We start from the raw sequence: 13,858 nt of genomic DNA, 5'->3' as shown, positions 1-13,858 counted from the left end.
TATATGGTTAACATCCTTGTAAATCTTCTCTGCATCTTTCTATCTTATTGAGACCTTTCCTGTAGTTCGGTGACCAAAACTGCACACAATACTCCAAATTTGGCTTCATAATGTCTTCTCCAACTTTACCATAACATCCCAACTCCTGTTCTCATTACTTAGATTTATGGAGGCCAATGTGCCAAAAGCTCTTTCCAGCCCTGTCCAACTGTGATGCCACATTCAGGGAATTATGTAACTGTATTCCCAAATCCCTCTGTTCTAATGCACTCCTCAGTACCCAACCTTTCACTGTGGACATACTTTCTTGGTATGTCCCCATTCTCTCTCGCCTTTTCTCTCTCTGCCCCCCATTCTCTCCCCTCCTTCACCCACCCTGTCCCCCTCACTTCTTCGCCCTCTCTCCCTCTCTTGTCCCACTTCCTACTTCCTTCCCTCTCCCTTTTTCCTCTCCACCATCTCTCTCCCCCACTGCTCCCTCCCCCCTCTCTCTCATCCCCATGTGTCCTGACATGTCACCCGTGTAGAGCCTCACCTTCACAAACATCTTGTTGCCGACAGCAGCACGAGAGGCTTTGGCCGGGCTGCAGTATACGGACATTGACTTGCGGTCTCGGGAGAACTCCAGAGTGAAATCCTTCCTCATCAGCTGCTTAATGACCTGAGGGAGAGGGGAAAACAGAGTCAGAGAGGAGGAAGAGGTGGGGTAAGAGAGGGCAGAGAGAGAAAGGGAGAGAAAGTGGGGTGAGAGAGAGAGAGGGACAGAGGGGAGAGGGAAAGGGGGCAAGAGAGGTGGGAGCAAGGGGCTACAGAGAGGGGAAGAGAGGGTGTAGAGAGAGGGCGGAGAGAAAGAGTGGAGAGGGGGGGGAAGAGGGTAGAGAGAGGTAGAGAGAGGGAGAGAGGGGGCAAGTGAGTGGGGTAGAGAGGGCATAGAAAGAGAGGGGAGAATGAAGGGGAAAGAGGGCAGAAGGGGGGGAAAAACAGAGGGGGATTGAAAGGGGGAGAAGGTGAGAGAGGCCAGGAAAGAGGGAGGGAAAGCAAAAAGAGTGGGGAGGGAGAGAGAGAGGGAGGCGAGAGGGGGTGGTGATAGAGGGATATGGGGAAAAGAGATGGGAGAAGATTCAGAGTGAAGGGAGAGAGTGGGAGTGAGTCAGAGTGGGGGAGAGAGAGGAAAGGAAAGCAAAGAGAGTGGGAGGAAAAGTGATATGAGGGGGTATAGCCAGAGAGGGGAGGGGGAGAGAGGGGGGACAGGAGGGGGAAAATAGAGGGAACAGGAGGGAAGAGGGGGGGAGAGGGACAGGGAGGGAGAGGGACAGGGAGGGTGGGGGGGAGAAATATAGAAAGGGAGAATGGGTGGAAGGAAGAGTGGGGTGGATGGGATGGGGAGAGAGGGGAGAATGTGGAGAGGGAGAAAGGGGTATTAGCAGGGGAGAGAGAAAGGGAGGGTGGGGGGGAGAAAAGGAGGAGAAATGGAGAAAAGGAGAATGAGCAGAGGGGAGAGAGAGTGATGGAGGGGAGGGTGGAGTGTAGGGTGGAGAGAGAGGAGGAGCATGGGGTGGGGAGAGAGGGGGACCAGGGACTCACTGAGTTACAGGCGTTGGCTCGCTCCACCTTGGACATGCTGCGGACCTCTGTGTTGAACACGTTCATCTTCTCCACCAGACACACCAGCGCGGTCTCTGTCGCCTCTCCTACCTTCTCATAGACCCCCTTCGCCTGGGGTCAGGGGAGGGTGGAGGGAAGATTGGACACCGCGGTCAGTGACAGTTCACCCAGACAGGGAGGTGATAAAACCAAACCCCTTCGCTCTCCCTCTCTGTCCCTCTCCGTCTCTGTCACCCATATCCGTCTCCAACTCCCCATCCCCATCTCCCCCCCTCTGACCTCCTCAGTCGCTCTCCTCTCTCTCCCTATCTCCCCCTCTCTCCCACCGACCCTTCTCCCCTCTCTCCTTCACCATCTCCCTCTCTCCCACCCCCTCCCCTCTCTTTTTTGATCCCTACACTCTCTCCCTCACCCCTCTCCCTCAACTCCTCCCCTATCTTCCTCACCCCCGCTCCTCTCCCTTATCTCTCCCTCCCCTCCTCCCTCACCACCTCCCCTCTCTCCCCTTGACCCCTCACCTCTCCTTTACCCCTCACCTCACCTATTCCCCCTCTCCCCCCACCATTTCCTCTCTCCACCCTCCCCTCTCCCTTTCCCCCCCTCACACCTCCCCTCAGCTCCCCTTTCCCCCTCCCCTCCTCTCTCCCCCACCCTACCCCCCTCACCCCCACTTTTTCCTCTCTCTCCGTAAACCCCTCCACACCCTCCCATTACCCCCTCACCTCCCCTCTCCCTCACCTCCTCCCCCTCCCTCACCCTTCTCTCTCTCCCCCCACCCTTTCCACTCTCTCCCTCACCCCTCCCCTCTCTCCACCACCACCTCCCTCTCCTTCACCCCTGTCCTCTCTTCTATGACCCCACCCCTCTCCCCTCCCCACTCCCCCACCCTTTCCCCCCTCTCCCTCACCTCCTCCCCCTCTCCCCCACCCTTACCCCTCCTTTCCTCTCTCCCTTACCCCCTCCCCTCTCTCCCTCACCCCTCCCCTCTCTCCCTCACCCCTCCCCTCTCCCTCACCTCCTCTCCCTCTCCCCCACCCTTTCCTCTCTCCCTTACCCCTCCCCTCTCTCCCTCACCCCTCCCCTCTCTCCCTTACCCCTCCCCTCTCTCCCTCATCTCCATCTCACCCCCTCCCCTCACTCCCTCCCCTCTCCTCACCCCCTCCCTCTCCCTCACCCCTCCCCTCTCCCTCACCCCTCCCCTCTCCCTCACCCCTCCCCTCTCCCTCACCCCTCCCTTCTCTCCATCCCCATCTCTCCCATACCCCTTCGTTCTCCCACAGCCCAACCCACCCTCCTTCTCCCCCTGCACCTCACCTTTTCACCCCATCCTTTCCACATCATCCTAACCTCTGCCCCCTCATTATGTACCCTTCCCCTCTTTCTCACCCCCCTCTCTTTGCAACTCCCCTCTCTGTCACCCCTCCCCTTCTCCCCTCCTCTCTCTCCCTCACCCTTTCCCCTCTCACCCCCTCACCTCTCTCCTCTCTCTCTCACCCCCTCCCCACTCTCCTTCACCCCCTCCCCTCTCTTCTTAGACCCCTCCCCTCTCTCACTCACCCTTCCCCTCTCCCTCACTCCTCCCCACTCACCCATCATTTGCCCCTCCCTTACCTCCTCCCCCTCCTCTACCCCTCTACCCCACCCTTTCCTCTCACCCTTACCCTTCCCCTCTCTCCCCCTCACCCCCTCCTTTCGCCTCACCACCTCCCCTCTCACTCCCTCCCCTCTCTCATCACCCCCCTCCCCCTCCATTCTCTCCATCCCCATCTCTCCCATACCCCTTCACTCTCCCACAGCCCAACCCACTCTCCTTTCCCCCCCTCCACCTCACCTTTTCACCCCACCCTTTCCACACCATCCTAACCTCAGCCCCCTCATTATGTACACTTCCCCTCTTACCCACCTCCCCCTCTCTTTTGCAACTCCCCTCTCTCTCACCCCTCCCCTCTCTCCCCTCATCCCCTCCCCTTCTCTCCTCTCCCTCACTTCCTCCCCCTCCTTCACCTCCTCTCTCCCCCACCCTTTCCCCTCTCTCCCTCACCCCCTCCCTTCTCTCCACCCCTCCCCCACCCCTTCCCCTCTCTTCCTCGCCCCCTCCCCCTCACTCCCTCCTCTCTCTCCCTCGCCCCTCCTCTCTCCTCCCCTCCCCCTCCCCTCTCCCTCACCCCCCCTTCTCACCCCCCCTTCTCACCCCCCCTCTCCCTCACATCCCCTCCCCCTCACCTCCTCTCCTCTCTCACCCCTCCTCCTCTCCCCACCCCTTCCCCTCTACCCTCCCCTCTCCCTCACCCCCTCTCCTCACCCCTCCCCTCTCTCCCTCACCTCCTTCTCTAACCCCTCCCCTCACCCCTTACCTCTCTCCCTCACCCTTCCCCTCTCTCCCCCTCACCCCCTCCCCTCTCTCCCCCTCACCCCTTCCCCTCTCTCCCCCTCACCCCCTCCCCTCTCTCCCTCACCCCTTCCCTCTCCTCCTCATCCCTCCCCCTTCCTTCTCTCCATTCCCATCTCTCCTAAACCCCTTCGCTCTCCCACAGCCCAACCATTCTCCTTCTCCCCCTCCACTTCACCCCACCCTTTCCACATCATCCTAACCTCTGCCCCCTCATTATGTACCCTTCCCCTCTTTCCCACCTCCCCCTCTCTTTTGCAACTCCCAACTCTCTCACACCTTCTTGCTTCTCCCCTTTCTCTCCCCTCCCCTCTTCTCCTCATTTACACTACTTTCTCTCCCCCCTCTTTCCTGCACCTCTCTCTACCGCCTACCCCTCACCTCATTGAAATCGAGGGACGAGTCATTACACAAGGAGCAGATTGTGGCAAGTTCAACCAGACCATCGTATTGGCCACTTCGCACTGTCTTGTCATTCTTCTGCCTATGGAGGGAGGGAGGGTGATGGACACTGTGAATGGTGGGGAGCCGAGGGAGGGAGGGTGAGGGACACTGTGAATGGTGGGGAGCCCGAGGGACAGTGGGACATGGTAAATGGTGGGGAGTGTCGAGGGGCGGGTATGAAGGCAGGACATGGTGAACAGTGGGGATGGACTGAGGGATCATGGAATTGGATCATGGAATATTGGGGCAGACACAGTGAACGATGGGGAGTGCTAGAAATGGACGGACCTTGGAGTGCGAGGGTGGAACATGGTGAACTGCGGGGAGTGTCAGAGATGGACAGACCTCGGGGTACAAGGGTGGAACATGGGGAGTGTTGAGTGACTGAGGGGTATGAAGGTTGGACATAATGAACAGTGAAGAGTGTCAGAGACGGACGGACCTTGGGGTGTGAGGGTGGAACACGGTGAACGGCAGTGAGTTTCAGAGATGGATAGACCTCAGGGTACGAGTGTAGGACACGGGGAGGGACCTCGGGGTACGAGGGTGGAACATGACGAATGGTGAGGAGTGCTGTGGGACGGCGTGACCTTGGGTTAGAAGGGTGGGATGCCAGGGGTAGGGGCAGACTTACACTTCGCCATCTGGAGCGTAGGTAGAGCCGCTGATCGAGAACTCATTCAGGGTGCAGACATCCCCATCCACTTTGTCAATGATGAACATCTGTCAGCAAGGATGGGAGTGGGGTGGGTGGAAGAGAAAGAGCACAGTGGGTGAGTGTGCATACCTCTGGAGGGGCTTCCTTGTTGCCAACCCTCTCCACATCCTCCCCAGCCTCAACCGCATCATCCCCGCAGTGCAGAGACCAAAGCCAAGTGCCGTCCCTCTGTGACTGGGGCTTCGGGAACTGCAACAGACCCTCCCAGACATTTCAAGAGTTCAGATTATTTTATTGTCATGTAATAAAGCAGGTATAATATTACATGAAATTCCCTTTTGTCTACCATATTCACCAACCATCACTGATGTCACTAGCGGGGTGGGGGAGGTACAGACCACATCAGGCGTCATCATCAGAGGGGATGACACCAAAATGACTGTCTATAATATTTTGGTGCAGTGTTTCAGCAGAAATTTATTACTTTTTATAAAAATATCCCTGTAGTTAGTTATAATAACAAAAACATTTTTTGTAAGCCCAGCTTACATCTATCATTATATTGTCAGGGACATAGATCGGCTCATTGAATGGGGTCACAACAACAACCTTGTGCTCAACGTCAGCAAAACCAAGGAGATGAAGATGGACTTCAGGAGGGAGTCAGGGGAACACGATCCAGTCCTCATCGCAGGCTCAGTACTGGAGAGGGTCAAGAACTTCAAATTCCTGGCGGGTCAACATCTCCGAGGATCTGTCCGAGAGCCTCCACATCGATGCAACGATGAAGAAGGTTCGCCAGCGGCTAGACTTTGTGAGGAGTTGAGGAGATTCGGTCCGTCACTGAAGACTCTCGTAAAATTCTACAGGTGGACCATGGAGAGCATTCTGGCCAGTTCCATCACTGCCTGGTACAGAGGCACCAACTCTCAGGACAAGAATAATTCCAGAGGGCTGTGAACTCGGCTGCGACGTCACAGGCACCAGACCTTACTCCATCGAGGACATCAACATGAGGTGGGGTCTTAAAAAAAGCAGGCTCTTTCCTCAAAGACTCCACCACCCAGGCCAGACCCCTTTCACTCTGCTACCATCGGGGAAAAGGTCCGGGAGCCTGATGACGAGCTACTCAGTAGCACAAGGACGGCTTCTTCTCCTCTGTCACCAGATTCCTGGATGATCGATGAACCACAGACACTGCCTGACTTTTGGTGCCACTATTATTTTAATATTTTTACATTAATGCTGTAAGATGGTTATAATATGAATGTTTACACTATGATGCTGCAGCAAACATTGAATTTCTTGACTGGTTCATGACGATAAATCCTGATTATTCAATTATGATACCTACAAGGCCAAAACCCTCTGCTCATTTACTTTTTTAACTTTCTAATGTGCTGCGGTTGGAGCTCTCATTACTACCCAGTGACAATGATACCTCCAATCACATGGTTTCATGTGCACAAGCAAGTGCTGTGAGATATGGGAATTATGATTTACAAGTAACATTAGTACAAGAAACATTATTGAGGATTCTGTCTGGTCTAGTATGGGAGGAGGTCCACTGAGAGGGGTGGGTGGGGCGTGGGGAGCACCATGAGTTATCACACTTTGGTGATGCCAACCCCAGTGATGCCACTGCATTAGCAGATATCACCCGGCGTCCTTTACAGTCAGAGAAAGAGAAGCCAAAGAGGCTTCCCTGGGGGGGTGGTCTTGTAAACCAGGGATCGCAAGTTCGTTCCTCCCTGGGGGGCCTCATTTCAGCCAGGCAAAGTGCCTGATGTACTGCATCCGGTGCGCCTTTTGTGGCCCTTTCTACATCACAGGGGCCAGACACAGACCGGGAGATTGCTTGGCTCAGCACCTCCTCTCTGTCCACAAGATTCCCAGCGTCCTTCCCAGTGCCCAACCCTTTCAATTCTGGGTCACACTCCCGAGCTCGCGTGTCTGTCCATGTGCACTGTTCCCCCCACCACCTCCAGACCACCTGCAGATTGAAGGAACAACATTTTCTGGCTGGGCACCCTCCTGCCACATGGCATGAACATTGACTTCACTCCTTTCCATTAAACCTGCCTCCCTCCTTTTCCTCTCCTTCCAGTTCTTTCCTACCATCCTACCCCCCTTCCCCTCATTGTTACTCTCTCCTACCTTCCTTCTCCACCTATCATCTCCGGCCCTGCCACCCTTCCCCTTCCACCCCTACCCCCCTCCCCCCCACGCGCACCAGCGTTTTCCCATACCAAATTGAAGGGCTCAAACCTGAAATGTCGGTGATGTATCTTTACCTTTACCTTTGCTACTTAAAGGTCACCATTTGACCTGCTGAGATTCTCTAGCATTTTGTGAGATTTTTATTCCAACCACGGTGTCTACAGAATTCTATGAATTAGCTCTGCCTTCCTTACAGTAGACAAAAATCAAAGAAATTTCATGTGTGTTACATTCTAAGTGTAGTATTTACGAGACAATAATGGGACCTTTAACCCTCATCCTGGAGGCACCGAGCATCCGAGGATTGGCCTCCAGCCCCTCTTCGATCCATTGGCGACCCGAGCTCTGGATCCAAGGGGTGTCGGGCAACTATGCCGATGATCGAATCTCGGTCTGCCTCTCGGCAGACGAAAGGGAATTCCGCGTAATATCACAACTTTTGTTTTCTTGCGTGTCACAAAAATTAACCTCCAAACGTTGTCCCCCCCCTGCCGCCCGCCCCCTGCACCAAGGTTGACACACGCCACGTTTAATTGCACTGGTGTGAAATGCGGAAGTTCACATGATTGTAGTTAAAAACTGCACTGAAATGCTGGAGGAGCTCAAACCGGTCTTTTCAGTGCCCACAGGAGGCAAAGATATATTACTGACATTTCGGGGCCTGAGCCTTTCTCCAAGGAAATAAGCAAGAGTGACCTAAAAGCAGGAATTAACATAGAGACAAAGGACAGTGCAGACCTTTCGGCCCACAAAGTGGTGCCGAACATATCCCTGCCTTAGAGATTACTTGGCTGTCCCTATCGTCTATCAACCTCCACCACCGTGGCCGGCAGGCCATTCCAAGCACCCACCACTCTCTGAGTAAAAAGAATTACCCAACATCTCCTCTGTACCTACTCAGAATCAGAATTTACTGTCATGAATTTCGATGTCTTGTGGCAGCGTCACAGGGCAAACATTCATATTCTAACCATCTTAACCACATTACTGTAAAAATAACAGTGCACGAAAAGTCAGGCAGCATCTGTGATTCATTCAGGAATCTGATTGCGGAGAAGAAGAAGCCATCCTTGTGCTGCTGAGTAGCTCGTGTTCAGGCTCCTGGACCTTTTCCCCGTTGACAGCAGAGTGAAGAGGGCCTGGCCTGGATGGTGGGGTCTTTGAGAAGAGAGGCTGCTTTTTTAAGAGCCCGCCTCATGTCAATGTCCTTGATGGAGTGAAGTCTGGCGCCCGTGATGTTGCAGCCGAGTTAACTGGAGTTTCTTCTTGCCCTGAGAGTTGGTGCCTCCATACCAGGCAGTGATGCAATCGGCCAGAATCCTCTCCATCGTCCACCTGTAGAGGTTTACGAGAATCTTCAGTGATGGATCGAATCTCCTCAGACACCTCACAAAGTATAGCTGCTGGTGAGCCTTCTTTGTGATCACATCAACATGGGAGGCTCCAGGTCAAATCCTTGGAAATGTTGACCCCTAGGAATTTGAAGTTCTTGACTCCCTCTGCGACTGAGCCCTCAATGAGGACTGGGTTGTGTTCCCTTGACTCCCTCCTGAAGTCCACAATCATCTCCTTGGTTTTGCTGATGAAGAGCACAAGGTTGTTGTTGTGACCCCATTCAACGAGCTGATCCACCTCCCTCCTGTCCACTTCCTTGTTGTCATTTGAGACTCTACCAACAACTGTGGTGTCATCGGCAAACTTGTCGACGGCATTGGAATTGCGCCTGGCTGCACAGTCATGTGTGTAGAATGAGTAGAGCAGTGGGTTAAGCGCACATCCTCGGGGTGCACCTGTGACGATGATCCGTGAGGAGGAGACGTTGTTTCCCATTTGTACTGACTGTGGTCTTCCGATGAGGAAGTCAAGGATCCAGTTACAGAGGGGGTGTGCAGAGCACCTCCCCAAGCACCTTAAACCCATGTCCTCTTGTGGCAACCATTTCAACCCAGGGAAATGGCCTCTGAGTATCCACACAATCTCATCATCTTGAACACCTCTCTCAGGTCACCTCTCACCCTCCACCACTCCAAGAGAAAAGGCCAAGTTCACTCAACATGTTTTCACAAGGTGAGCTCCCCAATCCTTGTGAATCTCCTCTGCACCCTTTCTATGGCTTCTATATCCTACCGGTAGTGAGGTGACCAGAACTGAGTACTCCAAGTGGGGTCTGACCGGGGTCCTGAATGGCTGCAACATTACCTTTCAGCCCCTAAATTCAATTCCATGATTAATGAAGGTCAATACACCATATGTCTTCTTAACCACAGAGTCAACCTGCGTAGCTGCCTTGAGCGTCCTATGGTCTCGACCCAAGATCCCTCTGATACTCCATATTGCCAAGAGCCTTACCATTAATACTGTGACAAAGTATATAGATAAGTTTTTGGGAGATAAATTGGGAAAGGTTTGTTAGAGTAGGTCACATACAAACACTTTAAAACAGATCTTATTTGAAATGCTGGAGCTCTGCCCCATGCCAGACATATCAGGGCCTCAAGCTTTTACAAGAGTTTTGAAGAGTGCTCAAGAGACTTCACTAATGGCAACAGAAGAAAGATCGCTGGAGCCTCAGATTGTCTGGAAGAGAACTTGTTGTTCTAAGAGGGTCATGTGGTTGCAAGCAGAGAGAATCAACCAGACTTTTCTCTGGGAAATTGATAGAGAGACAGATATCAGTTCTGCAGTTCTGCAGACTAGAACAGGACAAGCTGGCAAACATATGGAAAGCCCATTTGTAAGATGGCCTGGTCAAAGCCCTTGTGGTTCATGCAAGAGGAGAGGAGTAGCTGTCTAATGTTTCACTTGGAATAAGGGAAACAAAAAAGAACTCTGTGGTGACCTGAAAGAAAGAGGTTATCATCTGGAGAACCCTGAAGGGGCAAGTTTTGTCAGCAAGACACTGGAGTGGCTGATGGAAGTACATCAGTTGTGGATGTCCTGGAACAACAAATTTCTCTCTGAAAACCGACAAGAACCTTCCTGAGTGGTAACCATTTACCTTTCAATCACCAAAGCCTGGTGAACTTTATAAATGTAAAATTCTGTGCACAGTATAAGAATTGCCTGCAATCAGTGAACTTGGAGGAATGAGAAGTGAGATTGGACTGTGAACCAAAGAACTTTTCTGAACTTACACACACATTACATACACGTGCACTTAGAATTAAAAGGGGGTTAAGTTGGGTTAGTTATGTCAATAGAGATAAGTTAAAGTGTGATTCATATTTGTAGATAATTAAAAGCAACTTTTGATTAAGTAACCATTTGTCTTGGTGATTATCTATTGCTGCTGGGTTTTGGGGTCCTCTGGGCTCATAACAATACTATATTCCGCCATCATGTTTGACCTACCGAAATGAACCACTTATCTGGGTTGAACTCCTTCTGCCACTTCTCAGTCCAGTTTTGCATCCGGTCAATGTCCCATTGCAACCTCCACACTATCCACGTCACCCCCAACCTTTGTGTCATCAGCAGCCTTACTAATCCATCCCTCCACTTCCTCATCCAGAAAGTCTCATTATACAGGCAATGGGAGAGGAATCCAGACAAACAAACAGTGTCAATTGGATGTGATGATGGATGCAATGCTCCACTTGCGCCCATACCTCCTCCCTCACAACCTTTTGGGGCTCCAAAAGCACCTCCCAAGTGAACCAACGCCCGTGAATCTGTATGGGGTGTTCGCCTACTGCATCCGGTGCTCCTGCTGTGGTCTCCTCTACGTCGGGGAGACTGGGACACAAGTCGAGTGACAGCTTCGCCCAGTGCCTCGGCTCTGTCCGCCGGAGTGGTGTGGATTCCCCTGTTTCAATTCCCCCATCCCATTCACCAAGGAGTCTGTCCACGGTCTTGGGCACAGTCAGGCAGAGACTGCCTGCAAATTGGACAAACAACGCCTCATCTTCCAACTGGGCACCCTCCAACCAAATGGCATTCATATCAAGCACCGGCTTTCGTTAAACTCCCTCCTTTCCCCAAACCATTTTTTTTTGCCTAGTCCCTCCTGCACCCAGTCCATATCCCTCCGTACCTCTCCGATCCACGTAGCTGTCCAAATTCTTAAATGTTAATACTGAGCCCTCATTCATCACCTCAGCTTGTTCCGCACTCCCACCACTCTCTGTGTGAAGAAGTTCCCCCTAAACTTTTCCCCTTTCACCCTTAACCCGTGTCCCCTAGTTTGGATCTCACCCACCCTCAGTGAAAAAAGCCAGCCTACATTTACTCTGTCTGTCCCCCTCATCATTTTAAACATGGTGATCAAATCTCCCTTCATTCTTCTCTGCATCAGGGAATAAAGTTCTCATCTGTTTAACCTTTCCTTGTAACTCAGTTCCTGAAGTCCAGGCAACATCCTAGTAAATCTCCTCTGCATCTTTCTATCTTATTGAGATCTTTCCTGTAGTTCAGTGACCAAAACTGCATACAATATTCCAAATGTGGCCTCACCAATGTCTTCTACAACTTTACCATACCATCCCAGATCCTGTACTCAATACTTTGATTTATGAAGGCCAATGTGCCAAAAGCTCTCTTTACAACCCTGTCCACCTGTGACTCCACTTTCAGGGAATGATGTATCTGTATCCCCAGATCCCTCTGTTCTACCGCTCTCCTCAGTGCCCGACCATTCACCATGGACGTCCTTTCTTGGTTTGTCCTTCCAAAATGCAACACCTCACACTTGTTTGCATTAAATTCCATCAGACATTTATCAGCCCATTTTCCAGCTGGTTCAGATCCCTCCACAAACTTTGAAAACCTTCCTCGCGGTCCAATCCATCTCCTTTCATACAAACATGATAAACTCCAACCTAGTCCCTCATCACATCCAATTACCACCTTTTGTTGGTCTGGATTCCTCCCCCGTTGTTTGAATTCTGAGACTTTCTGATAAATCCTGCTCCTGCCATTTTCTGATTTTTCCTTGAAGAAAGGCTTAGGCCCAAAATGCCAGCAATAGATCTTTGTCTCCTATGGACGGTGAAAAGACCGGCTGAGTTCCTCCAGCATTTTGGACTGTTTCTAATTCCACCAGAGACCTGAAGAAGCTCCAGAGGCTGTGCAGTGTTCTTTATGGGAAAGGTAGGTAGACAGCAAAACCTGGAAGTCAGCCTGAAGAAGACTGAGGTCCTCCATCAGCCAGCTCCCCACCATGACTACCAGCCCCCCCATATCTCCATCGGGCACACAAAACTCAAAACAGTCAACCAGTTTACCTATCACGGCTGCACCATTTCATCAGATGCAAGGATCGTCAATGAGATAGACAACAGACTCGCCAAGGCAAATAGCGCCTTTGGAAGACTACACAAAAGAGTCTGGAAAAACAACCAACTGAAAAACCTCACAAAGATAAGCGTATACAGAGCCGTTGTCATACCCACACTCCTGTTCGGCTCTGAATCATGGGTCCTCTACCGGCATCACCTACGGCTCCTAGAATGCTTCCACCAGCCGCCACTTCAACGACCCTTCATTGGAGCGACTTTCATTGGAGCGACTTCATCCCTAACATCGAAGTACTCGAGATGGCAGAGGCCGACAGCATTGAATCCACGCTGTTGAAGATCCAACTGCACTGGGTAGGTCACGTCTCCAGAATGGAGGACCATCGCCTTCCCAAGATCGTGTTATATGGCGAGCTCTCCACTGGCCATCGTGTCAGAGGTGCACCAAAGAAGAGGTACAAGGACTGCCTAAAGAAATCTCTTGGTGCCTGCCACATTGACCACCGCCAGTGGGCTGATATCGCCTCAAACCGTGCATCTTGGCGCCTCACAGTTCGGCGGGCAGCAACCTCCTTTGAAGAAGACCGCAGAGCCCACCTCACTGACAAAAGACAAAGGATGAAAAACCCAACACCCAACCCCAACCAACAAATTTTCCCCTGCAACCGCTGCAACCGTGTCTGCCTGTTCCGCATCAGACTTGTCAGCCACAAACAAGCCTGCAGCTGACGTGGACATTTACCCCTCCATAAATCTTCGTCCACGAAGCCAAGCCAAAGAAGAAGAGGTAGACAGCTTTTCGGGCTTCAGCCCTTTGGCAAGGTGTGCCGAGAGGAGGGGGGAAGGAGCAAGGGAGAGAAAGGAGGAAGGAGCAAGGGAGAGGAAGGAGGAAGGGGCAGGGAAGGAGGAGGGAGGAAGGGGCAGGGGAGGAGGAGAGGAGGGAGGAAGGGGCAGGGAAGGAGGAGAGGAGAGAGGAAGGGGCAGGAGAGAGCAGGAGAGGAGGGAGGAAGAGGCAGGGGAGGAGGAGAAGAGAGGAAGGGGCAGGGGTGGAGGAGGACAGAGGAAGGGGCAGGGGAGGAGGAGGAGGAGAGGAGGGAGGAAGGGGCAGGGGAAGGGGTCGGGAGGAGGAGAGGAAGGGGTGGGAGAAGGGAGGAAGGGGTGGGGAGGAGGAGGAGAGAGGAAGGGGCAGGGGAGGAGGAGAGGAGGGAGGAAGGGGCAGGGGAAGGGGTCGGGAGGAGGAGAGGAAGGGATAGTGAGGAGGGAGGGAGGCGGGGGAGGAGAGGAGGGAGGAAGGGGCAGGGAAGGAGG

The 13,858-nt window shown here is 52.7% G+C and overlaps 1 protein-coding gene across 1 annotated transcript in view; it reads right to left on the bottom strand.

Annotated features, from left to right (window-relative positions):
* The window catches only part of LOC138758256 (sarcoplasmic/endoplasmic reticulum calcium ATPase 1-like), a 47,403-nt gene that overhangs the window by 13,874 nt on the left and 19,671 nt on the right, over positions 1–13,858 (bottom strand). The window contains 4 exon segments of the mRNA XM_069926915.1: positions 536–661; positions 1,585–1,716; positions 4,376–4,478; positions 5,073–5,161. Of these exon segments, the coding sequence (XP_069783016.1) occupies positions 536–661; positions 1,585–1,716; positions 4,376–4,478; positions 5,073–5,161 (450 nt within the window).

Source organism: Narcine bancroftii, chromosome 3 (assembly GCF_036971445.1).
Source record: "Narcine bancroftii isolate sNarBan1 chromosome 3, sNarBan1.hap1, whole genome shotgun sequence".
Lineage (NCBI taxonomy): Eukaryota > Metazoa > Chordata > Chondrichthyes > Torpediniformes > Narcinidae > Narcine > Narcine bancroftii.
The sequence above is the reverse complement of the archived record's forward strand: the minus strand, read 5'-3'. Positions and strand labels throughout refer to the sequence as shown.